This window comes from Poecilia reticulata, chromosome 13 (assembly GCF_904066995.2).
Source record: "Poecilia reticulata chromosome 13, P_reticulata-male-v2, whole genome shotgun sequence".
Classification (NCBI taxonomy): Eukaryota; Metazoa; Chordata; class Actinopteri; order Cyprinodontiformes; family Poeciliidae; genus Poecilia; species Poecilia reticulata.
The window spans coordinates 3,108,789-3,130,964 of NC_088842.1; the positions used below are offsets into that span (position 1 = coordinate 3,108,789).

Genomic DNA, 22,176 nt, shown 5'->3' on the forward strand with positions numbered 1-22,176 from the left:
TCCTGTAGGTTATCCTGGAAAGCAAGACTGGTCAAGCAGAGCTGGAGCTGTTCCCTCGCTACCTCCTGTTCCTCCGCCAGCAGCCCGCCACGCGCTCCCCTCAGTCCAACATATGGGTCAATATGGGTATGACCAGCCTGCGAATGTTTCCACCGTATTTGCCCCCACCAAGAGGTAACGTAAGCCTGCAGCAAGACCAGAGCAAGCCGTCGATAAATGTTTCCCTGAGCAATCTCACATCTCCCACCGTTAATTTCTCCTGTGTGGACTGATCCAAGCTGGGCAGAACTCTGGATGAACCCGTGGCCCAGCAAAGACTAATAATCATTAGGAAAGTTTAATAATTGACTTTTCCAATCTTCACAGCTTTGCAGAGATGGCATAATAGTATGTGAAAGAAATCTGGGAGCGGCTTAGTAAATAATGAAACTATGACTACTGACTGCTATTTAAACGTGTAAGACAGTGCCTTGCAAATTTTTCCACAGTCCATGTTTTGTCACTTTACAACCTCAAACCACAGTGTTTTGTTTGAAAGTTGATATAATAAAGCAACACAAATTGTGTAAAAACACAAGTTGGAAGAAAAAGGATACCTAAGTTTCAGCTGGTTTATTTTTTATTGATGACTAAATCATGATGGGCCTTTTATTAAGTCAATAGTTCGTAGAACCTATTTTGCTGCAGCTCCACCTCCCCGCTTACAGTTTTACCTGCTCTTCTTTGCAAAGTGGCTCAAGCTCAGTCAGATTATATGAACAATAGATTCTTGCCATAGATTCTTTGTTAGATTTAAATCTGAACTTTAATTGAGCCACATTAATACGGCTCACCACCAGTTTTGATCACATCCCCCTCTGGCTGCAGGTTAAAGGTCATCCAGCTGAGTGCTGAACAGCAATACTTTATAATTAGCTCCATCCATTCTCCCATCATCTCTAGCTTTCCTGTCCCAATAATGCTGCCGTCACCATGTTTTACTGTGAAACTGTGATGCACAGCATTGCTTTTCCCATTTCACAGACAGCCTGGTCTCATTAGGTTTACAGTTGTACTATAGCCTTTGCTCCTTTAGATGGTTGGACTGAACAGAGAAGCCCGACTTTGCTGTTGAGCTCTCCAGTTCTTCCTTCCTGCTCTGCCTGCTGGCCTCTTCAGTCTCCATGATGCTGTTTGTTCTCTTACAAACCTCTTAAACCTTCACAGAACAGTTAAGACTTTATTTACCATCAAGATGACATCTGAATTGGTTGCACTGGATTTTGTTTAGTGGTATCGAAGTACAAAAGAAAACCATCTATCCTTTTCCTTCCAGTTTATGGTTATGTTGTACTTTGTGTTAACTTGTTACATAAATCTGAAGTTAAATACATTGAAGTGTGCTGTTGCAACTTGAGCAAAGGAGAAAGGTTTAAGGGTATGAATACTTTTGCGATAGATTGCATTTCAAGCCATGATGATGCTACAGCATCAATAATCACTGTTTTGTAATAAAATGTAACTGTTAGCCACAGTGACTGGAGAGGTGGAAATACTTGACTTCTGCCATATGTATTTAAAATCCTCCTCAGTTTATTCCTAGTCTGCATTGTCAGCTTACTGCCTGAAAATCTTAGCCTCTCCCATAGTTATTTTACAGCATCTGTTGCATAAACTGAAGTCAAAAGGAAAGTGTGGCCAGTGGGTAGGCAGTGTCCTCACCTCACCGTGTCATTTCTCTGATGAACATCAGAGCTTTCCTGGACTTCTAGAAAGCCATTTCAGGCCTAATCAGGTTTGGGATGCTCAGGCTGACATTAGCGTTGTGTGTGTGTGAGCGCGCTCCTCCAAATCATGTGTTCAGACTGGACTCTGTTTCCAGTTTCACCCCTGCTGTGGTTCTGACCTGGGCCTGAGAACCTGATCCAACCCTAATAGCCCCTCTTGGCATACAGGATAAACATGTACAGGCTGCTTCTTATTGTGCCATGGTGGAACAATAGCAAAGCTTTGTGGGTGGGAATCAAACTAGCAAATCTCTTAATATTTGTTCAATCACCACCAGTTGAATAACAGGACTAATTATGATTTGTGTTTGAGTCCTGAATCCACCAGGTTGGTTTGCTGACTATATGACCAATCATGCCTGCTCTGATTGACTTTTCTTGCTGCTTTCTTACAACTAATCCTCAATCAGCTGATGGCTGCTGTTGGTTGCATTTGTGAACTTGTGTGCTGGATGGAAGTCCTGGCTTTGGTCTGATTACCAGGATTTCTCTGGTGTTTGGGACTAAATGGGGGTTTGTATTTGTGCAGGAAATGTGCCATCTCCTAACGCTCCTCTGAAGAGGATGCTGGCGTACACAGGCTGCTTCAGCCGCATGGCCACCATCAAAGACATCCACCTGTACCTGTCACAGCGGCTCCGCATCAAGGAGGAGGACATGAGGCTCTGGCTCTACAACAGTGAGGTGAGCAGAGATCACTCAGAAACCTCATGTTCTGTGTTCAGAGATAGGCCTGAGATCATTTCAAAGTTCAACGCAACAGGCAAATATGACGAGATGTTGTACTGGAGTCTATACCATTTTAGATTACTTTTCTTTATTAACTCTGTAATGTTACTTTTATTGTGCTAGAATAAATAAATTTAAAGAAATTAAAAATCCTAACAACTATCTCTGATGCTTCATGTCCCTGTGTGTGAAGAGGAGTCTTTTAGTTTCCACAGCATGACTACCATTTTTATGATTCATCTTTCTGAAAAGCAACGGAAAGTGTTGGAGCTTTTTTTCAGCCAGCTGACTGGCAGTGAGTAGCAACAAGGCAGAAATAGGTTGGGCTTATTGTTCTTTGTGCATGATATCCAAGGAGATCTGCAGTCACCACTTTCTCTGATAGCTGGAAGGATTTTAATCTGTAGATCAGAGGTCACGCTAGACTTTCTTGTTCTCCATCATTTTGACGGACAGCATTAAAAAAATCGGTCATCGGCTGTTTTGACCCGTCAAATTAAAATTATATTAACATAAGCTATTTAGACGGATTTTTATACGGTTTAGTTAAAATTCACCTAATTGAGCCGTGAATCCAGATCCCGTCACACATGAAGCAGAAGAACGCAGCAAACTTTTTCTCCGTAGTGACAAAAACTACTGACTGTGGCCCCAATAACTTATAATAACTGAAATTAAACGACTCCACTTAAATTACAAGCACCTGCTGTGGTCAGAACGCACAGCTTCACTAATTCCTCTTTGGTGGCATCTGCAGAGAAATCTACACTAGTTCATCAGTTAGTTGAATCTGTCTGATCCAAACCGATCTGCGAGTTTTTTTTCCCCTGTGTGTGGTGCCGGCGTGCGCTTTTACGAGAATCTTTTTGTGTGATTTCGCTTCTACAAAACTGACAGATGTTAAGTCTGCCGCACTTCTGAGCGCCGCTCCCCTCCTGAGCTCAGGAGGGTAACGTCTTCAGCTCCATTTGTTAAAACTGCAGGATCAGTTAAGTTGAATTCTTCACAAATCCGGAGCAGCCTCCGCATTGGTTGTGCAGCGCACTGCGCTTGTTACGGTCTAATTAACTTCTGCACCTTTATTTATATCCTCAAGATAAACTACAGAACACCGGCTCCTCTGTTTAGACCAGTGTTTCTCAACCTCTTTTGGGACAGCACCCCCTTAGCCTTTATCCAGGTCCCTCACCGCCCCCCACCGAAGAATTTGTAGGCTACTTTGCACTGACTATTATTTTATTATTAATATTACTATCACTATTGTAAATGTTTTGATTTTTATGCTTGTTTCTGTATTTATCATCAAAAATAATTTCCCAGAAAACAAAAAAGCCATAGGAATAGAAATTATTTTCACAGGTGTCTACAAAATATGCAATGGACATTCAACTTAAAATTGGCCTAACAGCAGCCAATCAGAGTGGAAAAAATATTCTTATTCCCTTTTCTAGTTGTTAAATATTCCACAAAATAGCAGATAAAAGATGTACAACATACCAGTTTAAACTTTGAACTATTTGCAAAACGACTGAGCTCTGCAACATTAAAACATGGATAGAACTGTAACTACATTAATCATAGCTCTTCTTCTCTTCAGTGTCTGGTGGTGCAGCTCTGTGCTGCCTTCAGGAGAATGGGACATCAGAGTATCTCCTGAAAAACATTTATTGTACAAACCAGAGCTTTCATTGGAAAAACAAAAGTTTTTCCAATGAAAAACTTTTGTTTTTCATTATATTTTAATGCCATACAAATATGAGACAGAAACATGGATTATATCTTTATATAGACCTGTCTATTGATTTATAGATTAATAGTTTTACTGGACAGAAATTACTAAGAACAAATCTGGTTCTTAATCAAATCCTAATGAGTCAAATTGTAAGTGTCATGGAGTCATCAGCCTCATGACATTAACACTGACATGAAAAATAATATTGAAGAAATAAATATATCAAATCTAATTAAAAACATAAATAAGTGATCAGTTATTTACTGTTATGGTCTGTAAGATATATTTATTCTCAGTATTAGATATGGTCTCAACAAACCTATGGCACTTCAAGAATATTATTTTACCTTTTATCTGGAAATAGTGTCTGTTTATTCTTGCCATACAGTCTCTGTATTAAGTATTGCTTGAAAGGTCTTGCCATACGACTTTATTCCTCTGTATTTAGTTTAGTTTCTTAGTTTATTCTTGCATTTTGTTCTTCATTCATTTCCATCTAGTTTCTTTTGATTAGTATTATCCTCTCTTTTTTTATTTTTATGTCCACTTTAGTTTCTTTCCTGTTGCTAGATTTATTTTATAATTTATTGATGCTCACCATCAGTAATATTCACTCATCACCTGCTGCACCGCCTAATCATCACGTGTTTCACATCATGTGTTGATTTTTTTCACTGTTCAGCGTCGGTTTTTATGCCATAATTCATATCTAGTTCGTTGTTCAGTTTTATGTCCCGCTTCTCCTGTTTCAGAGTTTTGCGCAAAGTGTGCGTCGTTTTTTTAGGGGGTTTTTTTTGTGTTTTTTTTTAACCCCTTAAGGTGCAGGGCGTATTGATGGGGATAAGGCAGACTGACACAAACCATGTATAACAATGGAAACAATTTCGGTATCCTTATTGAAATTTAAAGTGCTGTGGTACCGTTGTTCTATCACACCTGTTTCATACCGGACCACTTGCAGCACCGGTGTTAACGCTATAAAATGAACGCTCTCTATCGAGGTATCACCCATGGAGGGATTTCTTTATTTAAATGGGTTCATTTTTCAGAGGGATACAAAGTCTGGGTATCGTGATTTAAGTAATTACATGTTTATAAGAGCGATTTTCTGTTGTCCTTCCATGGAAGCGGGCAGCATCCAGACGGAAATAAAACACTTTTTAATATAAGTTGCTGCTTAACATGATCTGCCAAAACATATGTACAAAAATCCTCAATTAAACATAAAATATTTTAACATCAGACTCCAGACAAGTGAATCACAGCAACGTCATCAGCCGGTGTAACACTGAACTGTTGGTGAGCTGTGTTAGCGTGGTGAAGCTACCAGTAGCAGGAGCGGAGCTGCGCCAAGAAGCTACAAACCCTGAATAGAAGAAGAGCTGCCATTGATACCGTTACAATACAGTTTTAGCAAGTTGCTCAAAGTCTAAACTGGCATTGTTGTGCATATAAGGTGTAAAGTTTACCTTTGACCAAACGCCCCCCAAAGGAATCCCAGCGCCCGCCTTTTGTAAAAATTTCCGCCAGCAACCCCTGCCGTCCTCTGAACGCCCCCTGGGGAGCGGTACCGCCCACGTTGAGAACCGCTAGTTTAGACTATAAATGGATTATCACAACATTGAAAACTCTTTAGTTTTCTCTATTCTGTATGTAACGGAGACTTGAATTATACGCGCCACTTCAACCAAAGGTTTGGAATGCGCTTTTGAACCAGATGCTCCAAAGCTTCCTCTTCAACACACTGTCAGCTCCCGGTCAGAATGACGCATTTATTTTAGTGTCCATAAGATGATATTTAGAAAGGATTTTTATTGATTGATTTTAGTTGTCTCTGCGATTAACTCTTTGCTTAAAGTCTGTAATGTCTGCCCATGTGCACCAGTCAAGGGTGTGAATTACAACCTGTCAAATGACCGACGGGCTTAAAATGTTCCAGTCGTTAAAAAAAATAACCGGTCAAATAGGGAAATTATTCCATTAACGCGACCTCTGCTGTAAACCTTGTTATGACCAAACAGTTTAAAACATTAAATAATGAAAGCTTCTGTAAAATGGCATCATGACCATCCGAACAGCCTGACTGTTCTGTAAAGATTGTTCAGTACATTTGAATAAAACCAGTGTTTTTCCTCCAGAATTACCTGACCCTGCTTGATGATGAAGACCACACTCTGGAGAGTCTGAAGATCCAGGATGAGCAGCAGCTGGTTATTGAGGGTATGAGAAGCTCTCCCGAATGTTCCTCTTGTTGCTTCTCAGTCACTAAACTGCAGCTGCTATGTACTGAGAACTTGATGTTGGCTGATGAGAAGACTTGCCATCTCTGTTTGTTCGCCCTCAGTCAGGAACAAAGACATGAGCTGGCCTGAGGAAATGTCCTTCATCGCCAACAGCAGCAAAATGGACAGACACAAAGGTACGCTTGAGGTCCTCTGTGTTCTCCCACTTCACATTCTCTGCTGCTGGGCTCAGTGGAAGACTTAAGGACCAGTGCTTTATTCTTCATGGCCAGTTCACTCAGGATGATATCAGATACCATGTAGAACCTGAACATCTGACTCTGTGAGCTTAACTCTGATAGCACAAACCAACAACTAAAAACATTTAGTTGATGGTTTTTGTTTCAGAGATGTCAATCCATCAGTGAGTGAAAAACACCTTCTAGTTTTGATGCTCTTAGATTTTGCTAAAAGAGAAGAGAAGACAGATCATGAAGAACAGGATAGAAACTACAGCCATGTGACCCTTTCTCCTCTTCCTCCTTTATCATTGCCTTATCACTCCAGCTGTTGTCTCTCCTGTTCCCAGACTGTAGCAAAAATCATTTTTCAGTATCTAAAACACTTTAGCAGCTCCAGCAGGAGTTCTTCTGTGATTTGTAGTTTTTTCTCCACATCACTTGCATTATGCGTTTTCTTACACAGCAGCAGGCCTGTGTTGCATCATCTCTGATGTCCAGCTGTTTGATGTGCAGCAGGTCCTCTTTGTCCTGCACGTTTTATAAACTCATAAAAATGACTGTTATTGTTACGCTGCTCTCTTCATCAGAATGTCCAATTATTTTTCTTTACGTTTTTTTTTAATCTACAATTCCCCTAATGCTTTTTCATTTTCACTCATAATTATTGTTTAATGGCTAAAAAGTGCAGCTTAACTGAGTGGCAAAGTTCCTCTTTTGATTGATGTATGTTTGCAACAGGTTTTTCCATTGGGCTTTAAAAATTTTGATCATAAATTTAATTCTGTAAATCAAAGCTTCGTTGATTTCTTGTCTTGTTTTCCACTCACTAGTTCCTACTGAGAAAGGAGCGACTGGTCTCAGTAACCTTGGCAACACGTGTTTCATGAACTCCAGCATTCAGTGTGTGAGCAACACCAAGCCTCTGTCGGACTACTTCCTGTCTGGGAGGCACCTGTACGAGCTCAACAGGTGCTGAGTGGTCTGCATGACATCGGCGCACTCCAGATTGTTTCTGTCCCGCTCAACCTGTATGCCGTTTCCCTTCAGGATCAACCCCATCGGGATGAGGGGTCACATGGCCAAGTGTTACGGAGACCTGGTGCTGGAGCTGTGGAGTGGAACCCAGAAGAGCATCGCTCCGCTCAAACTCAGGGTAAAGCTTCCATCCAGTCTTTTCCTGCAAACCCAAAGGGTTCAGGAGGCTCCATCCTTTCTGTTGATGTATCCAAGCTTTAAAAGAATGAAACGAACCTAACTGTTTTCTCCCTAGTGGACAATAGCAAAGTATGCCCCTCGCTTCAACGGCTTCCAGCAGCAGGACTCCCAGGAGCTGCTGGCGTTCCTCCTAGATGGCCTCCATGAAGACCTGAACCGGGTCCATGAGAAGCCATATGTGGAGCTGAAGGACAGCGACGGGCGGCCGGACTGGGAGGTGGCTTCTGAGGTCAGAGCTCTGCTGATTTGCTCTCCTGTCTTCCTCCCTCCTCCCATAACACACATATGCACACGCAAACATACAGTGTGTGCACAGTTATTAAATTAACATATCTTTCTGACAATATTGGATAAGTTGTCACAAAAACATTCATCCATATACCCAATTTTTTACTACTAATCTGGAAATGTACAATCATTTCTCAATGCCGCTAGTTTCCCTATATTGTCTGGAGGAGGAAAGTGGCAGCCACCAGGAGGCAGCAGAGTGTTTATCATTTCCCTGTAGTTCTACTTTACGGGATTTTTGGTACATTTGTTTCACTCTGGGAGTGAAGAGTATAGATCCAGCTTTCAAAGCAGATTTAAAAGTGTTTCTTTTTTTTCTTGTTTCTAGTTATGATGGAAGATTTCTAAAGATAACAGCAGAGTCCACATCGCTGCAGATGTTGTTTTAATACTTCTCTTAAGCCATTTTCGCACTGCAAGGAATGGAACAGCGCGGGTTCAAAGTAGGGCAGACCGTGTTTGCATTAGAACTTCCGGCCCGGTTCCACCCGGCTCCTTGGAACCTCAAGAGCTGTGGTTCCAATCGGGCCGGCCAAGAGGGGTTCCTTAGAATCAGCAGTTTAGAGTCAGCCGTTGATCGGGTCTAGCTGGCTCTCACTAAGCTGTTCTTACTGTATTTTGCAAAGAGTGCTCTTTTTAATATTTTCATTATTATTATTTTTAATTTGCGATGAATTCCTCTCAATATTCTGCTGTTACCTGGTCCCATGATGAGGTAATTTTTTTCCTCCGCTTACTCGCTGATGAACGAGTTCAGAATGAGCTAGATCGGTCAACGAGGATTCCGCTTCATCTCTGAGGAAATGGCTTTGGCCGCAGCATCGAAACCATTGTTTAGGTTCAAAATAATGATGTCAGGTACAGCTTCGATGTCGCCCTCAGTTATTTGCTAACACAACAGGGCTACAGTGCGGGTGGAACCAGACCGAAGTGTGATGTTCCGTTCCTTGCAGTGCGAAAACGACTTTAGATTCAGTTTTAATCCTAATCAATAAAAACTTCCCATCTGCAATATCTGATCTTTTCAAACGGATCAGAAAATTCCTTCCCAAAACAGAGGAGGCCCACTGCTTTCCTCTTTTCTGACCGACCCGTATCCAAGTCACAGCTTCTCGTTCTCATCATGGTTCTCATCATGGCTCGTGATGTACTGCATTGCTTAAGGAGCTGCCGCTATTCTAACGGTGGTGCTGTTATCCTTGTTGTGTGCTTATGTTCTTCATCTCTGCAGGCCTGGGAGAACCACCTTCGCAGGAACCGCTCCATCGTGGTGGATCTGTTCCACGGTCAACTCAAGTCCCAGGTTAAGTGTAAAACCTGTGGCCACATCAGCGCTCGCTTCGATCCCTTCAACTTCCTGTCCCTGCCTCTGCCCATGGACAGCTCCATGCATTTGGAGATCACTGGTGAGTACACCAGTGAGAATAAACATGGTATGTCAGGAACGGATAAAGTGCATTGTTGTGTGTGCAGTTATTAAGCTGGACGGCTCCACGCCGGTGCGATACGGGCTGAGGCTGAACATGGATGAGAAATACACGGGGCTGAAGAAGCTGCTGAGCGAGCTGTGCAGCCTGAAGCCGGAGCAGATCCTCCTGGCTGAGGTCCATGCTTCCAACATCAAGGTAGTCTCATGGTGCTGCTGGTGCTAACACAGCTGTACTCTCTGGAGTTCTGCAGTCTAACATGTCAGCCGTCCGTGTTCAGAACTTCCCTCAGGACAACCAGAAGGTTCGTCTCTCTGTCAATGGCTTCCTCTGTGCGTTTGAGGTCCCGGTGCCGGGTTCGCCAACATCTCTGAGCTCGCCCACACTCACAGGTTACTCTTCTGTAGCAGCAGACTTTTCACTTACTGGAGTCTCTGCATTTTCTGTTTTCATCATTTTTTGTTTTGTTCAACCAGACATTACCCCAACAGCCAATGGCTCAGCTGCTAACGGGCACCTGATCGCTAACGGTGGGCCCGGCACCCTGCTGCCCAGCAGCCCAGAGACGCCTCTGGTTAATGGGGTTGCCAACGGACACATCACCCCCCTGCAGGACAGCCCTTTCATTGGATATATTATCGCCATGCACAGAAAGATGGTGAGAATAGGCCACAAATCATCCCAGTACTGATTGCAGTAAAGAGATAATGTTGTGGTTTTGAGTCCATTTTCAGGTAATATATTGATCATGGTGTAATAATGCAAGTTCACCTCTCAAATATAAATAAAGTTTAATTTGTAAAGAACACTTAACACTGGAACCAGAAGACATTTTAAATCCAAAATAAAACCACAACCAAAAACAATAAAAAGGAAATAAGCACCACCCAACCAATACCATAAATAAAATGGGTTAGGATGTCTCTGTAAACAAAATTGACCTTCAAAAAATATTGAAAATGAGCAAGCTCATTTTAATGTATTGTGAGATTAACTAGATGACTAATTGCGTATTGCGACAATCTTAGGTGAGAATTCACTAAACATGTGTTGCTAAGTGACATTTGAAAATGGCCGACATGTTTATGCTGCATACACGTCCATGTTTGTTTCCCCTTTTCAGATGCGGACAGAGTTGTACTTCCTGTCATCTCAGAAGAACCGGCCCAGCCTGTTTGGGATGCCGCTCATCGTTCCCTGCACTGTCCACACCAGTAAGAAGGACCTGTATGACGCAGTCTGGATCCAAGTGTCGCGACTGGCTAGTCCACTGCCCCCCCAGGAGGCTAGCAACCATGCTCAGGACTGGTAATTCTCACAAACATCTTAGTCTTCTCATGCATATGTCTCACAGCAGTGTTACTGGATGAACATGATGAATATGGTTGACCGTAAAACTTAGCAATTGACAAGAAGTCTTTTTCTCTTCTTATATTTAAAATATTTATATTCTTTATATTAAAAATCTATTCCGCGTCATAATACATCATATTATTGTTTTTCGTGTCGGTTGAACTTCTTAGAAAAACTAATCTGAAGGATAAATGTTCTTCAGCACTGAGTTGTAATTTCACATTTGAAAGAAGAGAAACAAATAAATTCTCTTCTTTTTAAAAATGTTTTTTGATATATTTTCTAAAAATGTTACTATGTAATGGCAGTATAGTATGAGACAGATAATCTGTTAAAAATTTAGCTCCTCCACCTCCTCCCAGTGTTTTGATTGCCATCTGCAGAAATGCACCCAGACAGAAACAACCAATCAGAGCCAGGAGGAGGGTTGCACCACCAGAGTCCAGTTGGGATCTGTCTGTGATTGGTAGGAGGCTGGAGGTCTGTCAGGAGCAGGGCTGTTTGGTGCTGAATGCCTGAAAAGCTTCTGTTCATCACAAACGAATCATATTGTTGATCTTTCCTTTTCCTAACCTGCAGTGATGACAGCATGGGGTACCAGTACCCCTTCACTCTGCGAGTGGTGGGGAAGGACGGCAACTCATGTGCTTGGTGTCCCTGGTACAGGTAGGCATTTGCCACAAGTTAAGAAGCAGCACATCTGATTCATGCACTCACATTACATAAAATTTATAAGAAACGTGTTTAACGCAATATTCAGGTTCAGAAAATGAAATATTCCATTTGTTTTGTTAATGTGTTTGTCCTGTTCCAGGTTCTGCCGAGGCTGCACCATAGAGTGTACAGAGGACAGAGCCTCTGTAGAGAATGCTTATATAGCTGTGGACTGGGATCCCACCGCCCTGCACCTTCGCTACCAGACCTCCCAGGAGAGGGTAACATAAACACCAGCAGGCTGAGACTGGGAGCAGCACATAATACACACACACCACTATGGGGAGAAATTTCTACATTAGCCGAACAAAATAAATAAATCTTTGTGATATGCAGTGCTGTTTGCCTGTCTACACATTCCTTCTGTCTTTGTTTTTTGACAGTAATCAAATTTCTAAAATTGGATAAAGATAACTTGAGAAAATACAAAAAGTAGTTATCAAATGATGATTTTGTTCATTAAGGGAAAAGAAAACTATTCAAACCAACTGGAACTTCTTGGAAAAAGTTATTTACCCCCAAACCTGACAACTTTAAACACCAGTTTTACTGGCAGATTTTTTTCACATATAGGCAAAATGTCTTGTTTAAGTGACAAGTTTTGCTAAATGTGTCACACATTCAGTAAAGCAAAGATCTTTACTGGATATAATCAAAATATTGTGTTTGTAAGTTAAAGAGAAGACGGTCAGTGCAGAGCAGCAAACGCCTCTATGTCTCCCTGCAGATTGTGGAGGAGCACTGCAGTGTGGAGCAGTCTCGTCGCGCTCAGGCTGAGCCCATCAGCTTGGACAGCTGTCTGAAGGCCTTCACCAGTGAAGAGGAGCTGGGGGAGGATGAGCTCTACTACTGCTCAAAGTGCAAGACCCACCGGCTGGCCACCAAGAAGCTGGACCTTTGGAGGCTCCCGCCCATCCTGGTCTGTAAACCATGAGCACTGGAGCTGGCTTCCAATAATGACTGTATGTGAGGTGTTCAAATGTCTGCCACATGTATTTTCTCCAGATTGTCCACCTGAAGCGCTTCCAATTTGTCAACGGTCGCTGGATAAAGTCTCAGAAGATTGTTAAATTCCCTCGAGAGAGTTTTGACCCCAGCGCCTTCCTGGCCCCCAGAGACCTAGAGCATCGCTCCCTGCACTCACGCAGTGAGAGCGAGGACCTGCTGAGGGTCGGGGAAGACAACCTGTCCTCCATCTCTGCTCCGGCTGGTTTCTGCAACCTGCCCAAAGGTGCTTCCACTCACTTCCTGCTTAATAAGTCACTGTGATAATAACACTAAGCTCCATGTTGGTTCACAGCTGATCCACAGTGAAGCATAAGAAAGTTCGTCAACATTTGTTTATAAGTTTGTAACAAATCCTCGTATAAACGAGAAAAGCACACGCTCAAGAGAGTTCTTTGCCTTGTTTTTTATACAAATTTAGAAATAAGTATGATTGCAGCTTTCCATAATCAACGCTAGAAAAACGATTTGATTGAAAATAAAAAGAAAGATGGGACACGTCAGCTTACTGAAGCGGCTACGAATTGTCCGCTACATTTGATAACTAATCATCTGTTTTCCCGGAGTCATGGCATTATAACAGTCACTCGTTAATTTTTTACAAATAAACAACCCCACACCAAATCTATACCCCACTCTATGCATCAACCAAAAGGAGATATTTCATCAATAATAATAATAATCCATCGAAAAGTCCAATCAAAGATAAAGTTCCGTTTGCACACAAAAAAACAACATTGGGGCCCAAAAAATTCAACAGTCTCTGTGCACACAAAAAACAATGAAAAAAAACATGGAAGGGTCTCACCGGGACGGCGTTTGTGTACCCGGGCGGTTCCCTTTGTGAGGCCTGGAGCGCGAGCACATTGGGTCCGGTCATCGCCCCGTGTGGCTTTATCTTGCTTCCAGAAGGCTTGATTCCTTCAGTAGTTGATCAGGCAACGCTTTTCCTCCAACAATCAGGAATCTCCGGGCTAATCTATCGAGCTCCCCCGTCCTTTCCAAGCGTGCTGCCACACCCACTTCTCTGTCAAACCCATTGTCCCTTGTTCCTTTTATAAGCTCCGGTAAAAGTTGTGACCCAGATATTTTTTACTCCGTGGACTTTTACAAATACAATACATAGATTCAAGACAACCTTGTGTACATATCAATACAGAAAAAATTATGGGTATATGATTAACCAATGTTTTATTCTCGGAGGTTACCTTTTTTTTTTTTTTTCAGAATACTTTATTTCATTGTGATGTCACAGATGCCACCCCCCCCCTGCCGGAGGCACCTGGACCTGAACTCCATAATAGGGTTTTAAGTTCACCACATTTACTGTCTCCGTTTTTCTATTCTGGTCTGTCCACTGTATCTGGTAATTCACAGGTCCCAGTTGCTTCCTCACTACTGCTGGACCTGACCATTTAGGCGCCAACTTAGAGGAAAACTTATCAGTAGCTTTGGAGAGGGGATGAGACCGAACCCAGACTAAGTCTGCCGGAAATAGCTGTACACTTCTCCTACGGGCATTATAATACTTAGCTTGTCAGACCTGGTTCAACCCTATCTTCCGCTTAACCTGTTCAGTCCTTTCTTTATGTCTGTCCAGAAGTTTATAGGGTGTCTGTTGAGGGTTAGGAGAGTGACTAATGATTCTCTCCAATGGGCCTTTGAGAGGCCGACCCAGAGTGAGCTCTGCAGGAGACCTTCCAGTTGTCTCATGCTGAGCGGCATTGATGGCAAACCTAAACTCTTGGATCCATTGGTCCCAGTTGGAATGGTGTTCTCCCACAAAAGAGGCTACCATGGTCTTTATTGTTCGGTTTGACCTTTCAGTGAGATTGGCTTGGGGATGATAACTTGTAGTGAACTTTTGAATCACCCCCCCCCATGTGCCACAGAACTTTTCCATCTCACGGCTTGTAAACTGAGGGCCCCGATCTGATGCTAACTCTTGAGGGACACCAAAGCGGGTAAATATTTAATTCTTCAAGATGCTGGTAATTTTCTGAGCTTTGCTCTCTTTGAGTGGAAACACCTCTATCCACTTGGTAAAATAGTCAATGATTACCAGCAGGTATTTATTTCCATTCTTGCTGCGAGGTAGAGGACCCATCAGGTCAATGCCGATCTTCTCCCAGGCCTCGGTTACTGGGGTAGGCTGCATGAGCCCTGAATTCATGGTTCCTTTTTCCACATAATGTAACCGGTAGTGCTTTTGATTAAAAAAATAATAATTATGTGATCGGTATCGGTGATCGGCCCCCATCGGTGATCGGAATCGGTATCGGCAGGAAAAAACCTGATCGGCACATCTCTAGAAATATTGTCTGTCTTGATTCAGTCAGTGTTTAAGTGCTGTACTTGGTACCATTGTTAGCCATTTGTGTACCTTAAGCACAATTGCTTCTAGACCTGCATCAGCTGCTGCCAAATATTTCTCTGCTGTTTTATATCATTATAATTACTTATACTGTGTGAGTCAAAATTAACTATGCTAATGAAAACTGAATAATCTGCTCCTTCTAAAACTAAAACTACACTCAAATAGAAGGCAGATGGAACCCAAATCCACTTTTTTTTGACCATATGCAACATATATCCGACTTTTTCACGGCAGTCTGAAAGGCCCTATTCAGATTGTTTCACCTCCCCAAAAAAACAGATCGCTGCCACTTCCATATGTGAAACATTCCATCCATCCATCCATTTTCAATACACCCTTGTCCCTAAGTGGGGTCGGGAGATAAGCGGATAACGGATAAGCGGGAGAAAATGGAGGGATGGATGGATATACTGATCCTATTTTGCTATAGGCCTATTTAAACTTTTTTAATTTATAATCCACCTCTTTTTATTGTTCTGACCTTGCACAGCTTTTTGGTAAACGTTGGAAGTGGACTAGTTGCAATGTGAAACCCCCGTTGGTGATAATGATGACATAAGTGCTGACTAGGACTCAAATTGTGAAATATGACTCCTCTCCGAGCTATTATTGCTATCTGAAAAAATCCACCAAAACAACCAAACAGAACCGGGGTGGGGGGGTCTTAGCGTTGTTGATCAAACTTATGTCCATGCCACGAATTGTGCAGATGGCAGAGAAACAATTCACAGTTACAGGAAACCATTTATCTACTGTCATGAGTGACCATGCTAACTAGCATTAGCATCCACAACAGACTCTGCTAGCTGCAGCACCACAGTCAAGGGGAGGACAGGATGAGAAGCGCCACACAAGGTTGTTATTTTCATTGCTAAAACCCGCCTCCTGGCTCTGATTGGTTGTTTCTAGTTAGTATTGTGATACGGCAGAGGAGCTCAATTTTCTTCACAGATCATCTGTCTCATGCCATACTGTCAACACATAGTGACAGTTTCAACAAATATGTAAAAAAATATATGTATTTCATTATAAGTTGCACACTGCAGCTTTAATGAGTGAAGTCTTAACTTGAAAATTGTTTTTTGTATTTACTTTGGTCATCTTTCTGATACTATAAATAGTTTGATCTGAAACATGTTTTTGTGACAAAATGGCAAAAACAGAAGAAATCTGTGAAAGGGAAAATCCTTTTTCCAGAATTTAACACTAATAGCACGGCAGTAACTGAATGTCTTTTACCTTCCCAATTCCAAAATCCAGTGAATATTGTTGGGGGTTCAGTCAGGTGGAGATGGAAGGTCATTAACATTTATCCGGTTTTGTTTTATAACAGCCTCTCCAGCCTCCAGCAGGAGATCAGCTCCCTCTCTCAGCCGGAACAGCAGCCCCTCCGGTAGTCCAAAGCCTGCTAGTCGCAGGCCAGGCCGGCTACGGCTGCCGCAGCTTGGCAGCAAGCACCGGCTCTCCAGCAGCAAGGAGAACTTAGACGGAGCTGCATCCTCTGAAGCTGACTCCCGGGACAGTGCGCCTCAGGCGGACACAGAGGAGAGGGTGGCGATAGCAGCAGGAGCAGGGCCTGTGGGCTCCAGCGATCAGGCGGCTTCAGAGTCATCCTGCAGCAGAGAGGCGTCCAGCAGCCACTGTGACGTAATCCTGATGAACGGAGACAGCAACGGGATGGGGTCAGACTGCAGCATAGAGAGCAACATGGATCCTGACAGTTCTCTGCTTCAGCACAGAGACATGTGTCTGGATCCTCTCTACAACCTTTATGCAATATCAGTCAGTACCATCCTCATATTCACTCTAGTGATGAGTTTATGCTGTTAGTAATTAAATAAAGTTCTGAATCTTTCTATTTGTATCCTCTCAGTGTCATTCAGGAATTATGGGAGGGGGCCACTATGTGACATATGCCAAAAACCCCAATGACAAGTGGTACTGTTACAATGACAGCAGCTGCAAGGTAACCAAACACACACACAAACACACACACACACACACATACACATCAAGGCTTTAGAAGTGATCCTGGATGGCCTTGTGGTCTGAGTGAATCACCAGAGAATTGACTAAAATTATGTGTTTTCCTGCTAACTATGTGAGGGTGTTTCTCTTCTCACAGACATTTTTAAAATACACATAACACTACGACGTTTATTTTTATGGCAGTTAAAAAAAAAACAAGAAACATTTTCTCATTAGCCTTTTTACACCAGGTTCATGACTAGTTGTGGCAGAATGTATTGATAAAACCCATTAAAACATTAATAATGGTCTTTCTCTTTGATTTGATCTGCAAAATGTTACATTTTTTATGTGGTTCTCTAGAGTCTAGAGGGCCACGTAAGAAACTATGGCAGGCCACATTGTCCCCCAGGCCTTCAGTTTAATGCATGTTTTACACTTTACTCTACAGCGTCTGTTGCAACCAAAGACATCCCTGAATTATAAATGTTAATGACCCACCACTGGAACTTTAGAACATGGTGGTGGCAGCATTGTGCTGCGGGTTGTTTTTTTGCTGGGTGTTTCCAGGAGGGACAGGGAACCTAGTCAGATGGGAGAGAATCCTGGAGGTTCACATCCTAACAGAACAACAACCTTCCGCATTATGCAATATGCACTTAAGTTTATCTATCATAAAGTCACAAAAATTACATTGAAGTTTATAGTCATGGACTAAATGTAAGCTATTTGAAGGTATATGTATGCTTTTGTGAGGTGCTGTAAAGTATCTTCATGTGTCATCTGAAGAAGCCGTTTTTAGGTTTGCCTTCCTCTTTCTGGTGTTCCACAACGTGACATGGTGGATCTGTCGTTTCAACAGGAAGTTCACTCTGAGGAGATCGACACCGATTCGGCCTATATCCTGTTCTACGAGCAGCAGGGAGTCGACTACTCCCAGTTCCTGCCAAAGATCGACGGTAAAAAGATGGCCGACACCAGTAGCATGGACGAAGACTTTGAGTCCGACTACAAGAAGTACTGCGTCCTTCAGTGAGCGCGCCACTTTCCAGTCACTACACTACACCTGCGCTCCGCTCTGCCTCTAGGCAGGAAGCGCCAGCTGTTTGGATCCTCCCAGACTGCTAATGGCTTGGAGCCACGCCTCTGTCCGCCTGCATGGAGGCAACGCAGCACTTCTTACCAATCCAAAACCTAGATTAGTCTCATCCGCCCCTCCCCTCCTTTTCCAAAGCACTAATGTGGTACAAGTGAAAGCCCAGTGAAAAAATAATAATAAAAAAATACCATCCTCTATGTGTATTTTGCCATAGCATACCTGTAACATTCAGCTGAACCTCACATATCTCTGAATGTATGCCGATGTGGCTGAGTCATGAAGTGATGTTACTTTCTCTGTGCATTGGTCACCTGTGATGACAGGAGAAGAAAAAGCATTTCCACCTGATGTTGGGTCATCAGAGGTAGAACAGTGTCGCTGTTCTCTGGGTCTGGAATGCCATTTGGGAATAGTTAAAGTTCAGGACATACATGCTCGTGTCATATGTGGTGCCACAGGCCATTATGGATTTGAAACTTCTTATCTAGACTATTGGATACTGTGAGATGCTTTTTACAGCTGTTTTATTTGGGTAATGTGTCACTAGGATTAATATCATATGCTACCTCATCACTTCCCATCATGCAGTCTGTGCAGCAGCTGTAGCCTAAGTGTATGAAACAGTGTTAATGAGAAATATGTTGTTCCTTCCACTGTAGGAGACGAGGTACTTGCATTTCAGAGTTTCCACACCAAAAAAAGAGAAAATGCAGCCCTCTACGCCCACGCCTGAATCCCACGGCTGCCAAATGACTGTTGTATACGTGTGTAAAGCCACAACTCCAGGAGCTCACCTGGGAACCTCCATTTATTCTGGAGAGGTGCCATGATTTAAAAAAAAAAATGGAAGCTTAAATATGTTCAGTATATGTTCATGACTTTGTCCCTGGATTCTGGGGAGGTGGCGTTTTATAAGACATGTTTTATTTTTGTAAACAGAAAGGCTTTCTGTTTAGGCGGATCTCTTTAGATCAGACCTGGATGTCTAGCTGATGCCACGTCCACAGGAAGCAAGCTTCTCTTTGCACCTTACCCCTGCTGCAGTTCTCTGCTGTCACTTTACACATCTTTCTGATTATTAAATCTTTGCAACCTTGGAAACAAACCTGGAACATTTAGGGAGAAAAAAATGTTGACTGTACTGTCATAAAGAATTTTATCAGTGGTTTTATTATTCTAATATTTAATCAATAACCTAAAAAAACTTGACTGATGCAGCTGAGCCTTCTTATTGTAGTAATTCAAGTGATGTCAATTTAAAGGGATAATACCCACTTTTTGAAGTGAGGTTTTGTTAAGAGGCTGTCTTAAAACTACCGCAATCTCAAAGAATTTCGAGCACTTAATGTAAACAGTGATTCATAAATCTTTAAACCAGTCACATTTGCTATGGATGTGTTTCTAGTGAGAATGTTGGTTGGAAAGTTAGTTGGTTAATCACAGGAGCAGGTGGAACATGTACAGCTAAGCAGAAAGAGGTAAATGTACCAGTACATGCTTCACATTTGAAGGCCATTGTGGCAGACCATAATGTCCCAATTTACCTGCAAACATGGACAGAGTTTTGTGTAAATAAAGATTTAATGCAAACATGATGACTGCACTGAAAGATTTGTAAAATAGTGTTAGCATAACTCATTATGCTCATTTTGAGATTTCCGTTTTAAAAATAAAAGTCTGTTTTAGCCTTGGTCTGGCTCTACTGAAAGTAGGATATTGACTGCTCATAACTTCACACCTGAACCCCACTTTAGGAGATTTCTAGTTGTGATTAATATCTGAACCATCTTCAGCCTGCCACTGGTTCAAAGTAAATGTGAGCTGAAGTGATTTCCACCTGATTCAACTCCTGAGTCAAACAGCTTTTTCATTATAAAAGTTGTAATTTACAGCAGTGTGGCTAGTTGCCCACTAATTAGCTGGTTTAAGCCTGTGTATTTATGATCTTGTGCTAATCTGGTGTCAGATTTGTAAGCCCCTTTACAGATTTTTTCAGACAACCTGCTGATGTGAGCTGATGGTAAAGTCTGACATCAGATGACTCATGGTTGCTATAAAATGTGTGCAGTAGCGCCAAAGGTTTTCAGTTCATAATGACATCTGAGCACACATTCAGCTAAAACAAGTTCCAACGGCCTCAAAATGACATTTGTTTGAACCATTAACGCCCGACATGAATTGAAAAGATAAAACTGCACTGCATTCCTTAAGTGAGCAGCTGGGTCAAAAGTTTCTGTCATTTCAATGCAAGCACAAAGGCAAACATGTGTTTCTTTCACTTAAAGCTGGGTCTGTTTTATGTTGATCAGTAGCAGTGGGAAACCTCTGCAGCTGAAATGTTCTCTGGCTCCCCCTACACACACACACCCGATGTTTGCTTCCTTTTTAGCTGCTGTATCCATGGAGTAGACATTGTTCTGGAGAATATGTATTAGAATGAAGTCATCTTTTCCTTTGCAAAGAATGTTGAATGAATGAAAGTGTGCAGATGAGTGCTATTTATGTTTGCTCTGAACGCTGTTTTTCCTCCACCTTTCTGCCTTTATGCTGAGCTATTAATGACGTTCAATTTTATGTCTTTGAAATGATTCAAAGGGAAAACTGCAGTAAGGATCAGATCAGTCAAGAACCCATTTTCTAATGCTACATCCAGTTATATGCCCAGTACATGTCGGTTTTTGATTTATTTTTCTGTCCATAACTGTGCCCTCAGGCCACCTGCAGCTCAAACCGTTGTTAAAAATAGGGGCTAATTTCAGCACAATTTTCAGAAATCAAAAGATCTGCCTAATGGAACCAATCTGTTAGCCGAGGCTGGACAAACACACCCAGTTAAACCACAGGGCTGATGCCCCCTGCCCCCCAACCCACAGATAACTTCAGCATGTTGGCAGGCGGAGCGATCTACTACTGAGCAGTCTGTCTGTTTGTAGCCTCTTTTTATTTAACTTCTGTACTGTCAGATTGAAAGCTGACTTGTTAATTTAAAAACACTTTTTTGTAAGGTGTTTGTTGAAAGAAAGTGACATTGCACTGACATTAAAACATGTACATAAAGTGTTTTGTAAATAAGCCAATGAAAACTGTGTATTTGAATATGAACTGTACAAACTATTGTACTTGTAGTTGTATATGGAGTGAAACTGTTGATCTGTAACAAAATAACCAAGCAACAAATTAAACTGCAGATGAAATTACATTCATTAAAAATGATTGCTTTTGTTGTTCAAAGTTGTGGAAATGGTTTGGCAGTTTTATAATTTTTTAAGGGAATGTGCTGAGCACATCTGTAGGAGAAAAACAGGATACCATCAAAAACACAATGGAGCAGCTGCTGAGCATAGTGGTGGAGGGGTAGTGATGTGGGCTACTTGTCAAAGAACAAGGAACATTTTCAGAATGTTTGCACATTTCTCTTTCTACTTTCTCTTTCTACTGTCTTGATTGGTCCTCAATCAAGACATCAGCATTAATAATAAGAAACAGAACCACAAAAACAAAGTAATACTCTGGAAATATTTGCCAAGCTTTACATAGCAAAAAACTTAGTAAGACTTCTATTAACTTGGTTCAGTGGTTGCATTAGCCTTTAGGTCTCACACCTATGACATGGTGAAAGCATTGCGGGCAGACAAGTCATGATAATGGCAAAATCATTTTTAGAAGAAAAAAAGGAAGGAATGGTACAATTAAACTCCTATTGTCACATACCAGCCCATCCCAAGAAAAACAAGCAAAACGAATAGTTTAAATGTTTTACCTGTGCAAACTTGCTGGGAGAGAGAAGTGGTAAAAACAATCATTTAATTAAATTCTGTAAAGTTAATTATCAGTTTACCTTTTCACAGAAAATGCCATGGTGAGGTTTGTTAAGGAAACCTTAGGAGCTTTAGAGGAAACTAATATTTGACCCAGTCTAAAGCTCCTAGTCCTAAGATGTCAAATTATAAAGTATTTTAAACCATGTTTGATATACACAGCACTTCTATAACAAATGAAGGTAATATGAGTGTGCTATAAAATTGCCTTCTGTGCCTGG

The 22,176-nt window shown here is 41.9% G+C and overlaps 1 protein-coding gene across 4 annotated transcripts in view; it reads left to right on the plus strand.

The window, feature by feature from the left end:
* The window catches only part of usp32 (ubiquitin specific peptidase 32), a 69,590-nt gene extending 48,254 nt beyond the window's left edge, over positions 1 to 21,336 (plus strand). For 2 of the 4 annotated variants that reach the window (XM_081614384.1, XM_081614386.1), the window contains 18 exons: positions 9 to 174; positions 2,296 to 2,450; positions 6,366 to 6,447; positions 6,572 to 6,646; positions 7,522 to 7,660; positions 7,739 to 7,844; positions 7,962 to 8,135; positions 9,426 to 9,600; positions 9,668 to 9,819; positions 9,902 to 10,279; positions 10,745 to 10,929; positions 11,554 to 11,640; positions 11,789 to 11,909; positions 12,416 to 12,607; positions 12,694 to 12,919; positions 16,404 to 16,852; positions 16,944 to 17,036; positions 17,901 to 21,336. In XM_081614384.1, coding sequence (XP_081470510.1) covers positions 9 to 174; positions 2,296 to 2,450; positions 6,366 to 6,447; positions 6,572 to 6,646; positions 7,522 to 7,660; positions 7,739 to 7,844; positions 7,962 to 8,135; positions 9,426 to 9,600; positions 9,668 to 9,819; positions 9,902 to 10,279; positions 10,745 to 10,929; positions 11,554 to 11,640; positions 11,789 to 11,909; positions 12,416 to 12,607; positions 12,694 to 12,919; positions 16,404 to 16,852; positions 16,944 to 17,036; positions 17,901 to 18,074 — 3,129 coding nt within the window. In that variant the 3' untranslated portion in view covers positions 18,075 to 21,336. The remainder of the gene's footprint in view (positions 1 to 8; positions 175 to 2,295; positions 2,451 to 6,365; positions 6,448 to 6,571; positions 6,647 to 7,521; positions 7,661 to 7,738; positions 7,845 to 7,961; positions 8,136 to 9,425; positions 9,601 to 9,667; positions 9,820 to 9,901; positions 10,280 to 10,744; positions 10,930 to 11,553; positions 11,641 to 11,788; positions 11,910 to 12,415; positions 12,608 to 12,693; positions 12,920 to 16,403; positions 16,853 to 16,943; positions 17,037 to 17,900) is intronic. The other 2 variants (XM_008425205.2, XM_081614385.1) reach the window with 2 other exon arrangements.
* The last annotated feature ends 840 nt before the right edge of the window (positions 21,337 to 22,176 follow it).